The following is a 25,322-nucleotide window of genomic DNA, read 5'->3' on the forward strand; positions in this document are numbered from 1 at the left end:
TTCATCTGCCTTTTTCTTTCTACACTCATGTTGCCAATGTCCTTCTTTGCCGCAGTAGTGGCACGCTCCAGAGCGCACCCTGCCTTGCGGGCGGATGCTCGAATTCTGATTCTTTTGTCATCTATTCATGTCTCCACAGGGCTGTGAGTATGATTTTCCACCGGCCACAGAGAGGCAGGCTACCTGCTTACTATCCAGAATACCATCTCCCTCCATAGTTCTAATTCTTTCCCCTAGGGTTTTTATTATCATATTGCTACGGTCAATTAAATGATATTTCAGAATTTTCTGTATGTCAGGACGACAATTATTTAAAAATGTCTAAATAAAGAGCGGGTTAGCTCGCTGCTGATCTAATTGCATGTTTCCCAGACAAGTCCACGTCTTGCTAAAACGTATCAGAAACTTTGAAGTGAGTTCAGCCTTCTCCCGTTTACAATTAGTAACCTGTGAAAGATCATGGTTAGCCTGCTGTCGTGAGAGCAGATAACACGTCAATTGGTCCTTTAATTCCTTCATAGCTTTACGTGTATCCTTCCAGTAGAAATTAAACTCATTCTTTGTGGTGGTTTTGCCGTCACCTATTTCTATCTTAGTTTTAACCACTTCGTATTCATCATTCTTAGGATCCAGACATGGCACTGCAGCTATTAATGCAGTTTCATCATAACTGTCACCTAGGACGGCATGAAGAATAAAACGGTAATCTGCTCCTACCAGCTGGCAGTGTCGTGACATTTTTATGAGCATGTCTATGAAGTTAAGTGGCTTGTCTAACGAAGGCAACATTTTAATAATATCTTTTAGGTCTGATGCAGAAGGCGGAATGATTTTGAGCCCTCTGCCCTTCTGAATCCATACACAAGCGGTATTCACGGGGGGAGGTGGCAGTGGAAGGGAACCTCTATCTGGTCCCACATCATCATCGTTATCATCATCAGAGTCGTCATCTGTATTAGAATCGTCAGTCTCGTTTTTTTAGTAACAGCATATTTGAGCTTACAGAGGGTTTTTTATCTGATTTGGGTTTCTTAGGTTTAGCACCTGTCTCAAGAGATGCAGGTGCACTGGGAACGCTATCAGCAGGGCATGAATGATTACTTAAATCCGGATATAGTTTTGTGATCGGTGTGTATGCAGGAACGTTATTTGATCTCTCGTACAACGGCGGTAGAGCGGAGGCTGTAGGTGGTGTAATAACAGGTGTAACAGTAACAGATGTAGACGAAACGGGTTTTGCCTTATCTTCAGGCTTAGGGCATGGTACTGATTTTTTTTTTGCTCCTTAGTTTCTTTAATTCCGTGAAAATTGTCCCATATTGGTTTCATTCTGACCCATTCTAAATAGCCTTTAGTCATATAATCATAATCCCATTCTGGGTCGCCCAATCCCTCGTATATCTGTCTATGTGCCGAAGCAAGGTACTTTTGTTTAAAAGTTCCTGCGCGAGGATAAATCGAAAACTGAGGCTGGGATTCCGTCCAGCCGGCCAAATTGTCTAACCACTGACTGGTGTATAATGCTAAACCACAGCGATTCATCCAATCCCATGGAGTTTCTTTGGGATCTGGTCTGGGCACTTTAACACAATTTCCCCCCATGGTGACATGAAAGGACCGTCTCGAGATAAATTATTCTGTGGTAACTCACACAGATGGGCGCGCTCTAATCATCCCATGGCAACCCTTGACAGGGATACACTAATCATTCCGTGATCCCTTACACAGAGATAAATGAGTTTTCGGATACTACCAACCAGGCAGGAGTACCTTAAAATAAAAAAGATTTCTTACCTGACTGATCGGTAGTATCCCAGACGAGCCCCCAAATCTGATTGGACAGAGATCAACCATCTCTCCCTCTTGCCCCAACCGGAGCAATTACCATCTCGCAGATCAGTTCTCTCGTGTCACCCAGAGCCGCTCTGGGGTGGTTCGCAAAAAAAAGACAGGAAAATAGTTTCACAGTCTTTTATTTACAAATCACCAAAGATGAAGAATCTACAGACTTTTATATGTCTGTGTGTATCTGTGTGAGGAGAGAGAGAAAGAGAGAGAGAGACACAGTGTGTGTGTGAGGGAGGGAGTCTGGGAATGTGTGTGTGTGTAGGGAGGACAGAGTGCGTGAGTGGGAGAGTGTGTGTGTGTGTGTGTGTGTGTGTGTGTGTGTGTGTGTGTGTGTTGATATCTGTGACTGGGTCAGTCTGTGAACACTTATCTGCTCAATGTTGACAGAGAATGGAATGCATGCTTCAGAGAGAGAGAGACTGTAGTGTTCATATGTGTGAGTGAAACCTTGGTCTGAGCAGGTCACATCTTAATTACATCAATCATAAGCATAATGTTCTGATAGAATGTTCAGATATATATGTGTGTGTGTGAGTGAAACCTTGGATCAATCATAAGCATAATGTTCTTAGACATTTCATATCAGCAGATGTTCTGACAGAATATTCAAAAAGATATCAATATTACGCACAATCCACAGAGCGATATGTCCTTACGACAGTAATGGAATTTTTAAATAAAAAATACTATTTCTAGCTGAGACAGAAGGTCACAGAATGAATTAATACCTTCTTGGTCATTTTAAACAAAAATACTGAACAGAGGGTCACAGAATGAATTCTTTACAATTAAGAATAAATCCTTACACTGAGGTCTCTGCTACCTGCTCAAAGAGCGTGAGGAAGGCCTCGGGGTCGTCCTGCGGGCCCATCTTCGTCAGGGTGAAGGGGGATGGCCCCGTGGTGGTGGACCCCGCCGACGCGAGGAGGTGCCGGAACGCTTGTCGCTCTTCCTGCTGAGCCAGCACCAGGGCCTCGAACCGCTGTTCTTGTTCCTTCTGGAGGGCGACTAGTGCCTGGTGCTGGCTTTGCTGGGCTGTGGCGAGGGCGTGGACCAGCTTGGCGAAAGGGGAGGACTCCATGGGGCTGTTCTGCTTCGGCGCTCCAATTCCCAGGTTTCGGCACGACTGTAGCAATTCGAATGGGTGGGTGGAGCACAGAAGGACGGCAGGCCAGAACTGAGTTCACAAAAGCCATTTATTACAGCTTTTCAGCCTTAACACACACACATATATATATATATATATATATATATATATATATATATATATATATATATACATACAGACACTCCAGTCGTCTGGTTGGGGAGCGAACCCTCTCTGCTCTCGCTCTCTTCCTTAAATAGGGCACGGTTGCTGGGAAGACACACAAACACAGGTTAATTCACATCAGGTGTAGTGATTCTGCCACTTACCTTCCCTGACTCCGCCCTCTGGTCACAGACCGACGCTTGACCCCACCCCCACTGCCACACACTGATAAAACGTGAAAGGCTAATTAAATAATCAGAAGAACTGAGAATCACATTCTGAAGCAAATTAAATAATCTTATACCGGTAACTTAAATACAATACAAGTGACATGTATTTAACCTAAATGTAGGTAAACAACGTGTTGTTTTTGTTGTTTTTTATCCAAATGAGAGTCGGAGCTTACCCATCTGTGTTCTCGCTTCTTGAAGGCCGATCTTGTGGCCAATTTGTTTTTGAAACAATCTGACTTTCAGTTGTTCGGTCAGTTCTCCGTTCATTCACATCTTCCACGTAAGGGCAAGATGGCAGCAATATCCAGTTTAGAAATCAGACGGCTGCTCCACTCTTTCTCTGTTTTGTCCATACGGAGTACTCCGCCATTACTGCTCTGCTCAGGCAATTACTAAAACTCGGGACGGAACGGGATGTCACTGGTTTTAGCAACAACCGCGGGGAGGTCACTGCCTGAGCAATATATCCCATCCCGTTCCATCCCAGGTTTTAGCAGCAACCCTCGGCTCACTCCGGGAGGACTGGTGCAACTGAACTCACTTTCCTTTAAAAATAAATAAAATAAATACTTTTCTTATAGTTTTCTTTAATTGTTGGTACTGCACCCTCTTTCAATACGGGCTTAGAGCCAATGCTCCTCAACAGATCAGAGGTCTCGTACGAGTCTTCAGTAAAATGTGCAGAGCAGAGGAGAAACCACTTCGTAGCTGCCCAATGTGTCCATGAACTACTCTCAAAACGCATCCAAATCTTTGCAGTTTGAACATTCTTGGGCCATGAATGCAATGTAAATCCACCTTCTGTCGTGTTGCTGCACCCGCCAGCAACACATCTACGTGACATGACGATAAATTGGCCCAAAATGGAGGATCGGAGTTGCAGTCACCTCTGCGTTTTAGCATAGCGAAAATGGCGAGGAGACTGATAGACTTCCTGTTATGATGTTACGGACATCAAGGTCATTCACTCAGACCACTACCTGTATAAATCACTTTAATCGTAAAAATTACTATATTAGATTTATTGTTAATGCTTAAAACTATTCCTAAGCCATTCTTGAGGTTTCAAGGTGTTTATAAATGAAAGTGAGGCCATGGCTCTGCATATCTGCTTTGTCAAAGTACAGATCTCGCTGGTCAAATGCGACTCTGATACAAGTGAAAGTTCTCCAGTCAATTTTTATATAAGTTAAAGTAGTGAAGTACTTGTTTATAAAAATACTTAAGTATTAAAAGTACATTTTCTGTCGATGCATCATTGTATTATTGCCACAATGCTTACAGTACTGAATGCCTCTGAAGGAACCTACCGGATTCACAAAATTAACACATGCTGTGCATCATGGTGGTTTAACGTTAAGCTAGCTAGTCAGTGAAGCTCCACCTGACATGCTAGCGAACTCTTTTCAAACTCGAAATCATATTGGGTAGCTAACATAACATAACTCCGTTTTTACATGCTAACGAACAATGTCCAAGTTAACTAGCTATGTGTTAACATTAGCCATGGACAAGGCTACAGCAACTTGGCGGGTAAATCCATAGTCATTTGACTAACCAGACTGCATAGCTATTGCAACATTATCGCTAGCTCTAAAAGCACAGACAACTTCACTGCAAGCTTTCTCTTGGAATAAAACGCTTACAGACCTCAATATGCTTCTGCAGGTCAGACAGTGGGTTTTTGTAGGCCGTGATGTGGTTTGTTTTAGGCAAACAAAGCAAACATTTAAAACAAAACAACTCTTTAATCCATACAGAAAACTGAAACATGGGTTTGTGCGTTCCCCAGAAGAACCGCCTCCTTCCATTCTGCCATCAACTGATTGTGTTTAAATAATGCTGCAGAGAAATAATTGATTTTATAGTCTATGAACGTCACGTGACCCTAGTGATTACTGATCGGCTGTTTGAGTGTCACCTGTGAAAAAACAATCACGGGAAAGGAAAAAACATCCACTTTCTAAGCTGCTTCATAGTAACGAGTAACGAGGACCTTGATAGAAATGTAGTGGAGTGAAAAGTACGATATTTGTCTTTCAAATGTAGTGAAGTTAAAGTCATAAGTTTTAAAAAAAATCACTCAAGTAAAGTACAGATACTCAAAAAGTGGACTTCAGTACAGAACTCAAGTAAATGTACTTCATTACTGTCCACCTCTGCTCTGCAGCAAATGCCTGAAAGTCATTACTGGCAAAGGGAGGACCATTCTCAGAAACCAGAGTTAGAGGGATGCCCTGCCTGGAAAAGATTGACTTCAGTTGAGTTCTCCCAGCTTTTGATGTGGTACTGGACAAGAGAGATGTTTCTGGATAATTTGAATAGTAATCTATAACTAACAAATAATCTTTGCCCTCATGGTGAAATAGATCAGTTCCTACCTTTTCCCACGGTTGTGATGGGAGTTCTGTGTTAATGAGGGGTTCCTTTGCTTATAGTGATACTCCTGACATGTAGCACACTCGCTGATGAACTGATCGATATCAGAGTCCATGTTTGCCCAGTAAAGAGCCTCACGTGCTCTTCTTTTTAACTTTTCTGCACCCAGATGTCCCTCGTATATCCTTGTGAGCATTTCACGTCTCCTAGATGTGGGAATCACAATCCTGTCACACTTAAGCAGAAGTCCATCCACCACAGAGAGCTCAGACTGAACGTGATGATATTGTTTACATGAGCCCCTTCTCCATCCCTCTCTGAGATTTCTCATCACTACTCAGAGTGGGGTCCTTCAATGTCTCAGAGGTGATCTTTGGTAGCTGTTTCTGTGTGGCTGGCAAGGATGCATAGACCATATCCACATGGAGAGCCACATCATCTTCTAACTGCTTGTCATGTGTGACCCATCGTGCAGCCCTGGGCAGTGTATCTGCTATGATCATCTGTGTCCCTGGCAATTATGTGAGCTCATTATCATAGCGCTGCAGTCTCATCATCAGACGCTGTATCTGGGGTGACGTGTCACACAGGTTTTTCTTTACGATCCCGAGCAGTGGCTTATGATCTGGTTCCAAGATAATCTTAGGAGGTCCATAGACATAAGTATGAAATTTTTCACACCCAAAAGCCAACCCAAGACACTCCTTTTCGATTTGTGCATATCTGCACTCTGCAGCCGTCATGGAACGCAACACATACGCCACTGGCTGCTGTTCTCCTTCATGTTCCTGAAGAAGTACAGCCCCTTACCCATCCTTGGAGGCATCTGTAGACACCTTTGTTCTCTTTTCAGGGCAGAAAAATTTTCGTAGAGGTTCACTTGTTCAAAGACGTAGCAGTTCCTTCCATTCTGTCTCATGTTCATGTCCCCATTGGAACTCTGTCTCTTGGTGAAACAGCTTTTGTAGATTAGCAGTCCTCCCAGCTAGATTCGGTATGAATTTCCCCAGGTAGTTAAACATACCTAGGGCCCACTGCACCCCGTTTCTGTCCTTAGGTCTTTCCATTTCCTCTATTGCATTTACCTTTTCCTTGTCTGGTTGGATCACTTCCGCTGAGATCTTGTCCCCTCGGAACCTAATCTCATTGACCCTGAACTCACATTTGTCTGTGTTCAGTTTGAGTCCATATTCCTGTATTCGCCCCAGGGTTTTCTCTAGTCTGGTGTCATGCTCCTTCTGTGTGGAGCCCCACATGACCAGATCATCTACATAAACGTGCACCCCATTTGGCCTTCGATGATTTGCTCCATCACTCTGTGAAAAATTTCTGGGGCCGAGCCGATACCAAAAGGCCGCCCCATATATGAGTACCTCCCGAAGGGAGTGTTAAAAGCGCACCGCTTAGTGCTCTGTTCATCAATCCTCAGCTGCCAGAATCCATGTGAGGCATCCATTTTTGAAAAGTGCCTTGCTCCTGTCATTTCACTTATGATTTCTTCCCTTTTTGGAATCTGATGGCGTTCTCTTTTGACATTCGGCTTTCAGATCCTTCAGGTCCATACAAACACGCAATTTGTCATTTTTCTTTGATTTAACACAGACCGTGGAATTTACCCAGTCAGTGGGCTCTTCGACCCTCTTTATGACACCCAGACCCCCCATGCGGTCTAGTTCTGCCTTTAATTTGTCCTGGAGAGCCACTGGAACTCTTCTGGGTGCATGAATCACAGGTTGTGCATCCTCTCTTAGGCCCTGTCCACACGGCAACGGATTCAGGTGACTCCGATACAATTGCTTATCATTTAGGCCTGGCGTCCACACGGCACCGGCGTTTTGGGTGCCCAAAACGCAATCTTTTTGAGAATGGGTTCCAGAGTGGAAAGATCTGTCAATGTTGCCGTTGTGAAGTCATCTGGATGAGTAGAACGGATTTGTTTACGATGACGTCACAACCACATGACTGTGAGTGCTTCACGCCGGGTAGAAGTGTAATGAACTCGATGCGAGTTGTCAACAAATCCTATAACTTGGTTCATGAAACACACTTACAAAATATTTTCACTGTGAATATTTATTGTGTAATGGTGCAAAGTGAGAGAGAGAGAGAGAGAGAGAGAGAGAGACTCTGCCCTTAGGGCAAAGTCAATCCCGCCAGCAAAAATAGGGAAAAAAAAGGAGCGATCTCACCTCTTCAGATGTTGGTTTAAGTCCTACAATACATTCCTCAAAAAGGGTGTAGAAGAGCAAATTAATCCATCAACGTGTAGCATTCAATTTATTCCGGACGATTAAAGACGCCGCCTTCCGCGTAGAATCATACGTCATCCTCGCCGCCATATTGGATAGGTCAAAGCGGAGAATAAAGATTCATATGCTGCGTTTAACTGTACCAACAGGTTTACCGTCCAAACGAGATCACATGGGATTACCTTTCATAGGTGAGAAACAACAAATTAATCCATCAATGTGTAGCATTCAATTTATTCCGGACCATTAAAGACACCGCCTTCCGCGTAGAATCATACGTCATCCTTCCCGCCATATTGGATAGGTCAAAGCGGAGAATAAAGATTAGCTGCGTTTAACTGTACCAACAGGTTTGTCGTCCAAACGAGATCACATGGGATTACCTTTCACAGGTGAGACTGGAAAAATACTTTTCATTGTATTTGGTCATTATAATGTAATTTTACGAACAGATTTTCCTGACTTTGTGGCTAATATGAAGTCTCGCGCATAATAGTTTATGCGCATGCGTCCTTACTTCTTCTATTGTTCTGGTGTCTCCGAAGGGAGCGTCTTACAGCACCCCTAGAGGTGTGGCATGTGTATTGCATCATTTTCAGCAAGCGTTGCGTTGCCATATGGACCTGATATTTTATTGATCGTTGCCCATTTGGACGCGATATATTTTTAAATAACATCTCGTTGCCGTTGTCGTGTGGATGTAGCCTTAGTTTGATGGAGTGTGTAAAGGTCAGTGCACCGAAACCCTGAAATACATCAGCATATTTGTGTAATCTGTGGGTGGTGAAAGAGAGCAACTGGACTTGCTTGAAGATTCTTGAAGACGTTTCACCTCTCATCCGAAAGGCTTCTTCAGTTCTGTCTGACTAATAGGGAGTATCAGGTATTTATCCTCTCAGGTATTTATCAGGTATTTATCCGTTACGGCCATCACTGAACAGAGGTGGGGGTCTAAGACATAATTTATCAGCCACCTACAATACAGTCCTTGGCACACTTCCCAGACAACTGAATGCACACCAAAACCCAGCTGTTTTCAGTGACTCACAGGAGGACAGAGAGAACCAGCAATCCATTGATCACTCCAATGACTCTCGAGGCCGTTCACACCCAGCCCCCAGTGACCCACACCAACAGGATGACTCAACAACACCTTAGGATTGCTTTTCATCCATGAGAGGATAAATACCTGATACTCCCTATTAGACAGACAGAACTGAAGAAGCCTTTTGGATGAGAGGTGAAATGTCTTCAAGAATCTTCAAGCAAGTCCAGTTGCTCTCTTTTACCACCCACAGTTTACTATGACCTGGATGACTGAGAATCTTCAGACATATTTGTGTACTATAGCCTCATGTGTCAAGTTTGTATTGTGTTGCTCGTATGCCATTTTGTTGATGGTCTAAACTCGTTTTATCAAATCCACACATGCCTCATCTCCCAATAGTGACTCATGTCCATCAGGCACCACAACCAACATCAGCTGGTGAACACGATCCTTACCCTTAACCCGGAGCCTCCAAGTCCCTTTTGTCTCAATACTTTGTCCATTATATGCTGTCAAAGCCAGCATTTTGTGATGCATTTTTGGTCTTCCTTTGAGATTTTGTGCATCACTCCAGCTTATTAGGTTTGCCTTAGCCCCTGTGTCTAGCTTCAAAGGAACTATGGTGCTCTTTCCAAGCACAGGAGCTCCTCATGTTTCACTCTGAGGCCCCACAGTGTGCACTTCATTTGCCTCATCTCTGACCTGTTGTGATTCACATTGCACCGTTCCAATAAACAAAGTCTCTTCCTTTTCAATTGCATTGACAGCCTTTCTTCCTTCAGATTTTTCCTCCCAAAAACACATTTTGCACAGTTCTTTCCATATGCTGGACATTGCCGGGCTGCGTGTGTCTTGCCGCACCTTCTGCAGTCATACGGCGCTGTATTCCTCGGCTCCACACGCCCTCTAGTGTCCTCCTTGTTTATAACGTCCACTGACAAGGTGTCCAGTCCCAGCGTGCTTGTTACCATGGCGCTATTTTCTCCAAACGCCTTCGCGTGCATGGCAGACAGTTCACTAGCATGACAAAGGTTCACTGCTCTATCCAAAGTTAGGTCCCTGTCCCTCAGCAGTTTTCCTCATACTCTCTTGTCACATATTCCAGAAACGATTTGATCGCGGATCATTGAATCTTTAAGTCGTCCAAAGTTGCACGTTTGTGCTTTCATTTTCAGATCAGTCAAAAAGGTATCAAAGGACTCTCCCAGTTTTTGCATGCGGGAGCAAAACACATATCTCTCATAAACCTCATTTTTTCGAGGCGTGCAGTAGTCATCAAAGAGCTTCAGCACCTTATTCAGGTCATTTTTGTCATCCTCTGCCTCAAATGTGAATGTGTTCTACACCTCAATAGCCTGGGGGCCAGCCACTGTTAGCAGCAAAGCTACTTTACGTGCATCAGGTTTAGTTGAGGCTCCAATCTCTGCCATGTAGAGGAGAAACTGTTGCTTGAATTTGCGCCAATTTGCATCCGCGTTCCCGTCCAGTTGGAGAGCAACAGGCGGCTTGATTCCGTCCATCGTAACAGTATGTCCTTATGGTGCGTTCTGTTAATCCTGGTACCACGTATTGTTGTTTTAATAGTTAAATAAGACTCTCATACGATCAGTTAACAGTCAGTGTCGCTTTACTCACACATGCTTAAATTACAATAACTTTATGACAGCCCACAATCTGTCAACTCCAATCTGTCTTATGACAGCTACTGTTATCAACACATCTTCATGCTCATGCATTCATTGTGGAACTGATAAAGCAGAACATTATGAAGTGTTGATGTTGCATTTGTGGGATTAAACATTGGGCGGTGGTGTATGAACAAAGAAGAAAAACACCTCAAAAAGTATTAATTTTATTTTCATGAAATCCTACAATCATGCATATAATTATAATAAATTTCCATCATAACTCAGTTGATAGTTAGTCACACCAAATTTTGTATGTACCAATTTAATACGGTTCTTAAAGAAAAGTAAAAAAATCTGATCATCGTACCCTGAATTTTTTGAGGTTGTGACAGAAAACCATTCCATTATCCATCCATCCATTATCCGTAACCGCTTATCCTGTGCAGGGTCGCGGGCGGGCTGGAGCCTATCCTAGCTGACTATAGGTGAGAGGCAGGGTTCACCCTGGACAAGTCGCCAGATCATCGCAGGACTGACACACAGAGGCTACGTTTACACTAGACCGTATCTGTCTCGTTTTCTTCGCGGATGCACTGTCCGTTTACATTAACCCCCCTGAAAAAGCGGGGAAACGGGAATCCGCCAGCGTCCACGTATTCAATCTAGATCGTATCAGCTCCGGTGCTGTGTAAACATTGAGAATACGCGAATACGCTGTGCTGAGCTCTAGCTGGCGTCTCATTGGACAACGTCACTGTGACATCCACCTTCCTGATTCGCTGGCGTTGGTCATGTGACGCGACTGCTGAAAAACGGCGCAGACTTCCGCCTTGTATCACCTTTCATTAAAGAGTATAAAAGTATGAAAATACTGCAAATACTGATGCAAATACTGCCCATTGTGTAGTTATGATTGTCTTTAGGCTTGCCATCCTTCCACTTGCAAGTAATAAGTGATATGCGCTGGGATCTCACACACAGCGGCTCAGTCCCGAATCGTGGCTTGTTCACTTCACTCGCGCGCTCTGTGAGCTGCGCAGGGCCGGAGTGCACACCCTCCAGAGGGCACTCGCTGTTCAGGGCGGAGTGATTTGGAGCGCAGGATGCCTGCGGAGCCGAGCGTATCCGCGTATTGGTGTTGCTGTGTGCACGGCTAACGGTTTTAGTGTAAACGCGAATCATTTTAAGAACATTAATCTGATGATCCGCTGATTCGACGTAATGTAAACGTAGCCAGAGACACACAACCATTCACACTCACATTCACACCTATGGTCAATTTAGAGCCACCAGTTATCCGAACCTGCATGTCTTTGGACTGTGGGGGAAACCGGAGCACCCGGAGGAAACCCACACAGACACGGGGAGAACACGCAAACTCCACACTGAAAAGGCCCCGTCAGCCACTGGGCTCAAACCCACAATCTTCTTGCTGTGAGGTGACAGTGCTAACCACTACACCACCGTGCCACCCCGTGACAGAAAACACAATTTATTATTTTTAATTTTTTGCTTGGCCTAATATAAATTTATTCCGTGCTAATTATTCTGTTGTTGTTGTAATGTCCTGACAGCTTTTATAAATTGTAACTTTTTTGTTGTGTTGACCTTCTCACAGCTTTTATTCTTTTTCATGCTGTCGCTCTTTGGTGTGTTTATTTGTCTCTGAAACAAAAAGCTCTGTCTCAAACTTCAGTGTCCTTTTCTGGGAGAGGTCTTTACCCCCCACACACACACAGGGAAAGTCAGACAGGGAGACACAACACACAGAGTGTAAGGGGAAGAACATGTCCAGTCTGTAAATCACTGGCACCAGGAACAAATAAGGAGCACCTGGCAACACACACAAACACTGCTATCCAACGAGCTCATCATGAGTCGCTCCATAAAACCCCTTCAGCACGGGGCTGGTGATCATTTCAGTAGCTCACTAATTAGAGAACAAATCCAATGTCTGAGCTGTTCAGATAAATATGACTCTGCCTCTAACTCTGCCTGCTTCATCTCAACCTGACTTTGATCATTTGGGTGAGTTTATTATGTTTTATTTTATTTCCTTCAGTATCAGTTGTGATATAATTGAATGGAGCAGCGCTGAAGCTCTGGTCTCAGCGCTCAACTCAGAAACCTCCAATCTGAGAGAACTGCATCTGACTGTGAGGACACTGGATCTGTCTAGAAATAAACTAGAAGACTCAGGAGTGAAGCGTCTCTGCGCTGTACTGGAGAATCCTCACTGTAAAGTGGAGAACCTGGTGTAAGATCATCTGTTTGTGTACATTATTGATTTTCAGTTGAATTTGACTGTTACAGTACAACATGCAGAACAAATATATTCCTCATTAAAATCATCACTTCTGCATTAAAGCACTAATTAAACACACTAAGAATTTGATACATGGGGATAAAAATACAGTTAAACACAGATGAGCCAGGTTTCCTTTTTCTTTTTTTCCTTAAACCAGTAAAACCTTTACACCTCTTGTAGACTCGATGTCAAGAATAATCAAAAATAGCTTTCATAATTGGTCAGAGTTAATAATATCTTGTGACTGGACAAGAGAAGGGAGACAGTCCATCATCAGACACATCATCTTTAAAGTCAGTATTAAACCAAGATGAAAATCTGTTGATGAAGTGTGTGTCATTGTGTCTCTGCAGGTTGGAGCGGTGTGGTGTCTCAGATGAAGGCTGTGCTGCTCTGAGTTCAGCTCTGAGATCAAACCCCTCACACCTGAGAGAACTGGATCTGACAGGTAATAATCTGGGAGACTCAGGAGTGAAGCGTCTCTCTGCTGTACTGGAGAATCCTCACTGTAAACTGGAGATACTGGGGTAAGATCATCTCTCTGAGAGTCACATGACCTGCTCCTCAGTAAGACCCATTCTCTAATAGTGAGACTGAAGCAGAGGTTTTAGCTTCATCATCAGTGTCCTGAGGAGGAAGATTGTTTCTGTTCACTGCACACTGATGATTTGTCACAGAGTCTTTGGGTCAGATGGACATATGTGAGAAGCTGCAGTACAAAACGGGACTTGATCCGACTGCGATGTGTCTGAACTCACTGTGAAATTTACTACAACACTGTAACGAATCCCACAAACTGCACCTGAGACACAAACTAACTGCCCTCTGTGTGAGCAGCAGTGACATGGTGGAAATGATCTCGGGAATATAAAATTCATCTCATCTCATCTCCTCTAGCCGCTTTATCCTTCTACAGGGTCGCAGGCAAGCCTATCCCAACTGACTACGTGCGAGAGGCGGGGTACACCCTGGACAAGTCGCCAGGTCATCACAGGGCTGACACATAGACACAGACAACCATTCACACTCACATTCACACCTACGGTCAATTTAGAGTCACCAGTTAACCTAACCTGCATGTCTTTGGACTGTGGGGGAAACCGGAGCACCCGGAGGAAACCCACGCGGACACGGGGAGAACATGCAAACTCCGCACAGAAAGGCCCTCGCCGGCCCCGGGGCTCGAACCCAGGACCTTCTTGCTGTGAGGCGACAGCGCTAACCACTACACCACCATGCCGCCCGGAATATAAAATTTGAAAACTAAAATGAGACGTTAATGCCATAGAATTGATGAAAAAAAATTGGCTTTTAAATAAAATAAATGGAGTCGACCATAGTAACCCTCTTTCTGTTGATTTTTGAATAATTCAAATAATGTAATATAGTAATAAATATAGGGTGGCATGGTGGTGTAGTGGTTAGCGCTGTCGCCTCACAGCAAGAAGGTCCGGGTTCGAGCCCCGTGGCCGGCGAGGGCCTTTCTGTGCGGGGTTTGCATGTTCTCCCTGTGTCCGCGTGGGTTTCCTCCGGGTGCTCCGTTTTCCCCCACAGTCCAAAGACATGCAGGTTAGGTTAACTGGTGACTCTAAATTGACCATAGGTGTGAATGTGAGTGTGAATGGTTGTCTGTGTCTATGTGTCAGCCCTGTGATGACCTGGCGACTTGTCCAGGGTGTACCCCGCCTTTCGCCCGTAGTCAGCTGGGATAGGCTCCAGCTTGCCTGCGACCCTGTAGAACAGGATAAAGCAGCTACAGATAATGAGATGAGATGAGTAATAAATATCGTCACAAGCAGCGATCATCGGGGTCCAAGCAATAAGAGGCCAAGTAAGACCACACCCGATTTAAAATTTCTTACTTAAAATGTTCTTAAAGAGAGATGGCCTTTCGATTTCATAAAATCGGTGAAATTTAGTTCCCTCTGAAATGTGCTCATTGTGATATCTGTTTATTTCTGTAATTTCTCACAAAATATCAGGCCATTCTGTGGCTGGGAAGTTATTTAATTTGAGGGGATTAAAGCAAATAATATGCATGAAATCGCTCGCTTTGTGCAGTCAAGCAGACAGAGGAAGTCCGTGTGTGCATGCGCAGGTTTACCACCTTCTTCTTCTTTTGGGTTTTACGGCAGCTGGCATCCACAGTGTTGCATTACTGCCATCTGCAGGTTTACCTTTGAGCGTGCACTGACAGTTCCATCATTCTGTCACGAAACAAACAGCTGATCACACCAAGGTGCTCGCTGAGCACAGATATTTATTCGTTTGGTCCTGCGTTTCCTTTCCTTCGTATATAACATAATGTCTTTTCTTCTTGCTTTCCGTTACTGTAGTCAGTCTTTCACGTTTCATTCGCACACTCACGCCCTCCATTTTTATGCGTCCGCCACCATAAGGTGCAGGAGGCATTATGTTTTCGGGTTGTCCGTCTGTCCGTCCGTGCGTGCGTCCGGCCCGAAACCTTGTGAACGCGATATCTCAAAGGCTAATGAAAGGAATTTCACCAAACTTTCACCATTTGTGCGCTTTGGGACAAACATGAACTGATTTAGATTTTGAGATCAAAAGGTCTAAGGTCAAGGTCACTGTGAGGTCAAATGTCTGTCCGAAAACCTTGTGAACACAATATCTCCAAGGCTAATACAAGTAATTTCACCAGGTCAAGATTGCTGTGAGGTCCATCCCCAAATCACAACTTAATAAGGCGTGTAGTCGGGCGGAGGCATCCCCATCGATGCCGTTGGCGTCGAGTTCTATCTAGTTCTCTCCTATTTCAAATTTGTATCCCACAATGCCTTGCGTGAATTGGGAAAGCCCACCACGTGATGCATGACGTAGTATCTTGAGTTGGGTCATGGTGAAGCAGGAAAAAATTGCGGAGAATTTAGGGCCATGTGGCTAAAGGCAGTCTACCTTTAAGATATTACAATATTTCAGTTTTAGCGCCCCCTGTGGACAAAACGTGATGGTTAATAATGAAAATCGAGACGACTGCAGTCAGTACTATCTCTCTGAAATGATCAAACATTTAGATTCTACCAGCAGATTGCGCTCCATCCAAAAGCTGAAATATGCAGACATCACAGAGCCATATAATCGGCATGGTGGTGTAGTGGTTAGCACGGTTGCCTCACAGCAAGAAGGTTGTGGGCTCGAGCCCAGTGGCCGGCGGGGGCCTTTCTGTGTGGAGTTTGCATGTTCTGCGTGGGTTTCCTCTGGGTGCTCCAGTTTCCCCCAAAGACACGGGGTTAGGTTAATATGGGACGGCCTTGAGCGAGGCACTGAACTCCCAACTGCTCCCCGGGCACTGTTAGCATGGTGTGATGAATAAAGTTGTGCTTTCTTTCTTAATTTACCCATAATTTTTTTTCCTGCGCACTTGTGTGCGCGCTCGCTGATTGTTCACTTGTGTGCATGTGTTCACTGCTTCAGATGGGTGTTAAATGCAGAGGAGAAATTTCGCTGTGTAACTTCTATAAGTTTATCTGTAGATGTTTACTGAATTGGGCTCACAATCACTCGTGTACACTTGTGCCGGTCGTCAAACACAAAGCTTAAACATGGCCACATAAACAAATCCACAGTTAGGATTATGCCATGTGAAAGGCCCCGATAAACCAAGTTTGATGCCTGTGTGAGTTACAGTTTTCTGTCCACATACTTTTAGGAGATTATTATTATTATTATTATTATTATTATTATTATTATAAGAAAACCAATATGGTTCCTACAGTCTTTCTCCATGGGCCCCTAGTAATATAGTAATAAAAGGATAAAGTAGTAAATATTCTCTCAGGACGTCTCCATCTCGCTGCTCTGAACAGGGTTGCCAGATCTACGTTACAGAAGCAGCTCAGTGGATCAGCAGGATTAAACCCATGCAGTTTTCCTCAGTAGTGCTTTCACTAAAATTATCTCCTATTCCACATTTAGTCATAAATACAGACTGTCTGTGAGTAAACCCACTGACTCCGTTCCATTCATACAGTAACCCAGAGCTAAAGTGGAGAACAGGATCAGTAGGTGTGTGTGTGAGAGATCACAGGGCACGACCACTACGCTCTGTTTTATTCTACAGATATGATTAACATCAGGTTCACAAACATCACCAATCCATGGGAAAACACACACACACACACACACACACAACTGTAAATAAGAAGAATTCTTTTCTGAAATTAAAACTCTAAAATGCACCAATTTGAACAGCCACAAAATGTTTCTTTCTAAATAACAGGTGATTTAAAAATCTATATTTCACTACTTGTGTTTGCAGAAACGTTTTTGAAGCCTTTGACATGACCTGGTTTTCTGTGTTCATTAATAATAAAACATGGTCTAATCTTCATCCAAGTCAGAAGAGTCGACAAACCCATTCTGTCTAAAGAAAACACACTCGCACTTGTTCTTGTCAGTCCTGAATAAACCATGTAAACATTCACAGTCTGCGTTTTAAAGTGTGTGACCCTCTAACGACTTCTCCAAAAGCTAATTAGAGTCCGACCCTGTTCTATAAAATACACACACAGTCTGATTACTGACCGTCTGATCTTCTCAGGAAAGAGCTGTTCATGTGAGCTCTGATTAAAGAGAGATTTTGTAGAGATGTGTGAAGCAGGAAAATGTGACTAAAACAGCGTTTGTAAAGAGCGAGTGTGTGTGACTCGGTCCACAGGAAGATAAATTGTCTCCAAACAGAGCAGATTCAGTGCTGTTGCTCCTCTGCCTAAGATCGAGGCATCCTGCAAAAATCACTCCAAGAGCACAGCATGGAATACTGAAAGTAGTTCTAGAATTTGAAAATCGCCTTTGCATGTAACGATGAATGCTAATATTTGTAGTATATTACAAAAAAAATTACTCAAAAATGTTTATCCGTTATGATTTTATAGAGGATTTTCTGCGATAGCCCACGAGCAAAACATCGCGCCGCGATCACGTGACCGATGACGTAGTAAATTGACAAGCTAGACAGCTCACTGCCTGTACATACTGTGACTGTGAGTGACAATTCGCGGATCTACGGATTATTTCCACTGTATACGATGGTATAAAAGTGTGTAGTTAAAGTTCATTATGTCTACCTATTGAAACTATTCTTTAAATTCGTTTCTTAAGACAAGGATTTTTTTAAGATGTTACCTTGACAGTTTCGGCGATAAACTTCCGCCTTCTTCAAAACAGTCACCAGATGTTGAGTGGTGACGTGCCTTATCAGCTGGTGTTACTCTAAGGAGGCGTGAACGTCCCGCCCAATTTGACAGGTAGTTCACGCCTCCTGCTGTACCTGACAGCAGGAGGCGTGAACTACCTGTCAAATTGGGCGGGACGTTCACGCCTCCTTAGAGTAACACCAGCTGATAAGGCACGTCACCACTCAACATCTGGTGACTGTTTTGAAGAAGGCGGAAGTTTATCGCCGAAACTGTCAAGGCACACACGGACTGGCCATCAGGAGTAGCGGGAGTTTTCCCGGTGGGCCGGTGGTTCAGTGTGGGCCGGCGGAGAAAAAAACAAACAAACACAGTTGCACGCTGGCCTTTAATATGATAAGCAATGTTAACAGTTTCTTAAAGAACAGTTTCTTAAAGAAACTGTTAACATTGCTTATCATATTAAAGGCCAGCGCGCAACTGTAATAAGCAATGTTAACAGTTTCTTAAAGAAACTGTTAACATTGCTTATCATATTAAAGGCCAGCGCGCAACTGTTTGGTTTTTTTTTTCTCCGCCGGCCCACACTGAACCACCGGCCCACCGGGAAAACTCCCGCTGGCCAGTCCGTGTGTGTAAGGTAACATCTTAAAAAAATCCTTGTCTTAAGAAACGAATTTAAAGAATGGTAAAGTGTGTCGCGTACAGCTGTTCTAAAACCAACAAAGACGGAGTATCTCTGCATCAGTTCCCTGATCCTGATCAGAATAATGGATACGATCTCGCTGAGTGGAACCGGCAAGTAAAGCGGACGAGGGCAGACTGGTGCTAGTTGAAGGCTAGTGCACATATTTATGCTGGTGAGTGTAAAGGGAAAAGTGTTTTTTATAGTCCATGGGAGAATCTTGAGGCGCGCTTTGAACGAGCTTCCCGAACCTTTAGGACAATTAAAGGGTTCTTTAACTAAACAAGAACTAGACGATCCCTGGACGAGTTCCTGCTTTGCACTTCTACGATACAGTCGTGACTGTCCCCATTCAGGCCCGCATTTTTCTTCTCCCCAAGCTCCGAACGCACACAAAGCAGACTTTGACAGCTGCAGTCATTTCCGTGTTGTTGGAAAGGCCGCTTGAACGCCATCAGTTCGCCCCAAATATACTGCCGATCACGACGCACATTTCGGCCCAGACCTCTGATTTAGTAGAAAAAATGTTGTGCATCGACTCACCTCGACTGGAACATGATTCACTTTCGTCTTCAGACGCAATTTCGTCTGAATAATCGCTGTCTGATTCACTCATTTCGCTTGTGTTTATACTGGATGCTGCCATCCTGGTCAATTTACTACGTCATCGGTCACGTGACTCCCGACTGGGATTTTCAGGAAATGCTTCCCAGAAGCTCGGTTTTGTCGCTCAAATACACCCTTTTGATGGGGAAATTTTTTATTTTTAATTTGCATACATTGACCCTTATACTACATTTTTATCAATAGTGGGTTCTAAAATTCTAGAACTACTTGAAGGAGGAGAAAAAGAAAGCAAAGGAGAGCAGAACAGCTGCAGAAATCTCTAGAACTCATTAAAGTCTCTGTTCATGTGTCCACTGGAAGAAACAACACTGAACAATAAAACTGTTCTAAATTACAAAGAAAGTCTGTTTAACAAAACCAATGAAAATCATTTCCATCCAACACTAATCAGGTATTCTTCTACAGACTGAACGATTATGGAGAGATATTCTCTCTCTCTCACACACACACACACACACACACACACACACACACACACACACACACACACCTCGAATTTAAAGACACGAAGTGAATCTTGATGATCATAAACTGAGACAGTGAAGTGTGTGTTATTGTGTCTCTGCAGGTTGTGTGGTTGTGGTGTCTCAGATGAAGGCTGTGCTGCTCTCGCTTCAGCTCTGAGATCAAACCCCTCACACCTGAGAGACCTGGATCTGTCTGGGAATAAAATCGGAGACTCAGGAAAGAATCTGCTCTCTGCTCTTAAGGATGATGAACATTACAAACTGCAGGAACTGTGGTGAGTAATGACTTTTTTAGGTAAATGTTGGGGAAGAAAAATCTTTTAACCTCGTTATCATTTTTGTTTAATTTCAGTAAAGATCACATGACCAGGCCATGAAATGAAACCAGTTTTAGAAATTTTCACTGTGTTCTGTTTAATCAGATGTGGGTTTTTTCCTTCTCACAATTACCTTTAATGTTGTTTAGTGTTCATTAAAGTATTGATTTAAAATGAATCTGAAAGCAGAAGACAGGGAGTCAGTCCGAGTCTCCAAAATGTCCCGTCTGAGTGCATGAGAGTGATTGTAAATGAGCACCTCGTCTCCTTGTGACACCCTGCTGTCTCTGACTTCATCCTGCTGCTTTTGTCTGAATAAGATGATCTCGGCTTTTCCCTGTTTCTGATCAGCAGCACACTTTCTTCTCAACTCTCCTCAAAACTCAGTAAAATGATCCTCTTTAATGCCACACGGCCACAAATATGTGATTTAAGGAGCCACTTGACTCACTCTGACACTCCTTCCTGCTCTCCACCTCCACACCGTGTCTTCTGTCCTTCCTGTAAAATTCACCTCGGCTTCTTCTTAAAGTCTGCACTTAAATCTACATGTAGAACAAGAGATCAAACCCACCGCAGTGGGAGTTACTGTTTAAAAAGCTCCAAAGCCTGGGATTGGATAAGAGCAGTGATGTGATGGGAAACGTCTGCTCACTTTCCTGTTAGATCTTGTGGAAGTTCTCGTTTGTTGGAGCTAAATGTTAGAACACAGATCTTCTAGAAGACTGAATAAATGTTGGATTAAATTATAAACAGGAGATAATAATAATGTTTCTCTTGGAGCAGAGATGATTACATGCTGTTGGTCATAAAGTACCACAGTCCAGTGTGTGGGGATTAATCCAGATGTTTTTCTTTTCTTTTCAGGATTTGATGAACATCTGTGTGTGTGTGATGAAGACTCTCATGTTCCTGCAGTTCCATGTTGGAAATGAGCACTTTATTAGGAACAACTTGTGACCTGCCTGAAACTGCTTACAATACTCTGCACAATTTTATCAGTCAAATCCATTCCAAAGAAATAAAAATATAAATAGTTTTTATTTTTATTGTATAAAACTAGTTTGTGTATTTAAATTTCTGCAACAGTTCAATAAATTTATATCTCATATCAAAATATATATGAACTTATTTGCATGCTGTACATTATTCCTTGGTGTTTCAAGTGTAATGGTGTGTGTACACACACACACACACACACACACACACATACACTGAAAGAAACTCTACAGTTTTTACAAAATACCAAAAACATTTATTATTAAATGTCAAACATTTCATTCAGTCAGTCTTATATACAGTACAGTGGGATAATGTGAGGGCTTTGTGTGAAGTAGTGTAACTGCAGTGTGTGTGTGTGTGTGTGTGATGGCTTTAGTATTTGATTCCTCTTCTATAGGGCTGGAGGACTCGAGTCCAGGCTTGTGATTACAGATTTTATTTGTAATAACTCCACCCCACCCCACGGTGTAGAAAGGGGACGTTATTAAACAGCACCTAATTATTTCTTTTAAAATAATAATAATCAGAATTCAGTGATCTACAAATGGAATGAGAGTCCGTGTGAAATGAAGTAGGGGTTTAATTATGCATGACTCAGTCTGCAGCCCTGCCCCAGTAAACAGTTTAAACAACAAAAAATCATTAAGTTATGAACTGAATTAAATCTCATGCGTCAAACTCAAGGTCTGTGAGCCAAATATGCCTTGCTGCCTCATTTCATTCAGCCCCATGAACCTAAAGCAAATAATAATGTTGAAAGAGCCTGCAGTTCTCTCCTACTCTACATTTCACACTGTCTAGAATTCTCACTGTAGCCCAGAGACCGTGACTGTACAGCACGGACACATCTCTGTGCTGAAACTCTGCTGAAAACCAGCGTCCATGTGCTGTGTTTGATGGAAGTCATACTGGCGTCTAAAACAATTCAGAAACCCATCAGATGTGGGCAGTGGCGTAAACAGGAATTACTCTGTGTGCGCAGGATCTTTGCAAAATAAAATCATGATTGCACGATCATTTAGGCACAATCTCCCATCAAACAATCTTGCTGCATGAGTAATAAAATTTAAACATAACATATTGTAGAGAGGGTGGCACGGTGGTGTAGTGGTTAGTGCTGTCACTTCACAGCAAGAAGGTCCGGGTTCGAGCCCTGTGGCTGATGAGGGCCTTTCTGTGCGGAGTTTGCATGTTCTCCCCGTGTCCGCGTGGGTTTCCTCCGGGTGCTCCGGTTTCCCCCACAGTCCAAAGACATGCAGGTTAGGTTAACTGGTGACTCTAAATTGACCGTAGGTGTGAATGTGAGTGTGAATGGTTGTCTGTGTCTATGTGTCAGCCCTGTGATGACCTGGCGACTTGTCCAGGGTGTACCCCGCCTTTCACCCATAGTCAGCTGGGATAGGCTCCAGCTTGCCTGCGACCCTGTAGAACAGGATAAAGTGGCTAGAGATGATATGAGATATTGTAGTGTGTGCAATTCTTCATTATACAAATATTATATTTTATTGGCAAAGTATGATTGTAAAAGATGCCCACTGAACATTTTGACTGCATCCCCAGTCAAGACTGGCTAAATCCAGCCCAGATCCACACAAGCCTTCTTTATTTCTTTCTTGAAAGATGATGATAAAAGGCTTAATAATATCCATCCATTGCCTATCCCACTTCTCCATCAGGGTCGTGGGGGAAGCTGGATCCAATCCCAGCTGACTTCAAGCAAGAGGAAGGTTTCACCCTGGACACGCCACCAATCTATCACAGGACTGGCTTCATAATATATCGATAATTAAAGGGGCATCCACTGATTCTTGCAAAATGTGGGGCCTATAAACTATTAAAAGTAATTGATTTGAACTTGTTCCAATGGAAAGACACGAACCAGAAATGTTCTGGTAAATATTAATGAGAAATTAATGTTGAATAATTGACATTTAAGACACAATATGACCAAATATTTTGTTGAACATATTTTGTTTTGGTCAACATCTTGAACAAAGTTGAAAACTATGCAAGAACACAGAGAGAAGACCAGGTGAATGCACAGTGGGAAACACTTAGAGGAACACTAATGCAGATATGCACTGAAACGTTGGGTACAAAAACCATAAAAGGAACAAAGAAGAAACAAACACCTTGGTGGACAGAAGAGCTTAAGGAGGTTATTAGACGAAAAATGCAGGCTTTCCGGAGATGGATGAAGACAAGGCAGTCACATGATAGAGCAGCATATATAGCTGAGAGGAAAACAGTTGAAGATGTAAAAAAGAGATGTAAGAGAGAGGCTTGGGAGAAGATCGGAAGAGACTTAGAAGAAGATGTAAACGGAACGAAAAAGTTGTTGTACAGTATGGCTAAAAATTACAGAAGAGGTGACGGAGGAAAAACATATGCTATCAACGATGAAAATGGAACCTTACTAGTAGAGGAAGAAAAAATTGCGGAGCGTTGGAAGGAATATTTTGAACAATTGTTAAATGTAGAAGAGGAGTTGCAATATGAAGCTGAGGGAGAGGAAGAAGCAGCGGAAGAGGAAGAAACAGCAAGTATCAACGAACAGGAGGTGAGAACGGCACTCAGCAGAATGAAGAATGGGAAGGCAGCCGGGGAGGACGGAATACCAGTTGAAATATACAAGGCGGGCGGAAATGAAATGATTAGATGGTTAACATATATATACACAACTTGGCTTATGAGCAAGAAGAAACACCAGATGAGTGGCAGTATGGTATAATATGTCCAATTTATAAGAAAAAGGGAAATAAAACAGATTGCAAGAACTACAGGGGAATAACACTACTAACACATGCAGGAAAGATATATGAAAGAATAATTGAGAACAGACTGAGAATACAGGTGGAGGATAAGATAGGAAACTGGCAGCATGGCTTTAGACCTGGAAGAAGTACTGTTGACTTGGTGTTTGCCCTAAAAATGTTGTTAGAGAAAGGATGGGAATGGAACCAAAATAAATACTTGGCCTTTATAGATCTAGAAAAGGCATTTGACAGAATCAACAGGGAAAGACTTTGGAAGATTCTGAAAGATGAACATTATGGCATACAACCTAAATTAGTGAGAATAATCAAGAGCATGTATAAAGAATGTAGAAATAAGGTAAAGAACAGTCAAGTGGATAGCAACTGGTTTGATGTTAAAACAGGGGTAAGGCAAGGAGGAGTGCTCTCCCCTCTGTTGTTCATTATATATATGGACAAATGTCTAAGACACATTTGCGAAGAAAGAACAGATGTAGAAACTTTTGTTTATGCAGATGACGTGGCTGTGATAGCTGACACGGCAGATCAGCTACAGGAGGAGATAGAGAGATGGAGTACAGGGCTAGAAAGAAATGGTTTGAAAATGAATAAAAATAAAACTGAAGTGATGTTTGTAGGACGCAGAAGAGAGGAGTTAAACATCAGGGCAGGGGAACATCAACTTATGCAAGGAGAAAATTATACATATCTAGGAGTATACTTTAATGAAAGAAATGAGCAAGAGGTGGAACTCAATAAAAGGATAGAAAAGTATAATGCCAATGTAAACATGCTGTATCCGATACTAAAAGATAAATACGTACCTAGAAAATGCAAGATAATAATATATAAAACCATATTAAAACCAATATTAACATATGCTGCGGAATGTTGGACACTGACCACCAAGACCAAGTCCAAGGTACAAGCTGCCGAAATGAGAGTTCTAAGACTAATAAGAGGGGTAACAAGAAGAGACAAAATGAGGAATGATAGAATAAGAGAGGAACTAGGAATTACATCACTGTTAGAGGAATTGGAAAAATCAAAACTGAGATGGTATGGACACGTTAAAAGAATGGAGGAAGACAGAAAACCAAGAAAATACCTAGAGTGGACGCCACAAGGAAGAAGACCTGTTGGCAGGCCGAGGAAGAGATGGATGGAGGGAGTGAAGGACGGACTGGAGAGGAGAGGCCTAGAGATGGAACAAGTGGATGAAGAACGGATATATGAAGACAGAACAAGATGGCGACAGATTGTGAGGAGTGACGTCTAGCTGACAGATGAACCAATCATCTACCTGGCGTATGGTGAGAAGGTGAGAAGAAGGTCAACATCTTGATTTTTTTTTAAGCTGAATTTTA

General features: G+C 43.0%; 1 protein-coding gene across 2 annotated transcripts in view; it reads left to right on the top strand.

Moving 5' to 3' along the window:
- Positions 1 to 21,279, top strand: part of LOC132882169 (NLR family CARD domain-containing protein 3-like) — a 90,107-nt gene extending 68,828 nt beyond the window's left edge. For both annotated transcript variants that reach the window (XM_060915444.1, XM_060915446.1), the window contains 4 exons: positions 12,700 to 12,894; positions 13,299 to 13,472; positions 19,982 to 20,155; positions 21,065 to 21,279. In XM_060915444.1, the coding sequence (XP_060771427.1) occupies positions 12,700 to 12,894; positions 13,299 to 13,472; positions 19,982 to 20,155; positions 21,065 to 21,071 (550 nt within the window). In that variant the 3' untranslated portion in view covers positions 21,072 to 21,279. The remainder of the gene's footprint in view (positions 1 to 12,699; positions 12,895 to 13,298; positions 13,473 to 19,981; positions 20,156 to 21,064) is intronic.
- Positions 21,280 to 25,322: the final 4,043 nt, after the last annotated feature.

This window comes from Neoarius graeffei, chromosome 2 (assembly GCF_027579695.1).
Source record: "Neoarius graeffei isolate fNeoGra1 chromosome 2, fNeoGra1.pri, whole genome shotgun sequence".
In the NCBI taxonomy this organism is placed as follows: Eukaryota; Metazoa; Chordata; class Actinopteri; order Siluriformes; family Ariidae; genus Neoarius; species Neoarius graeffei.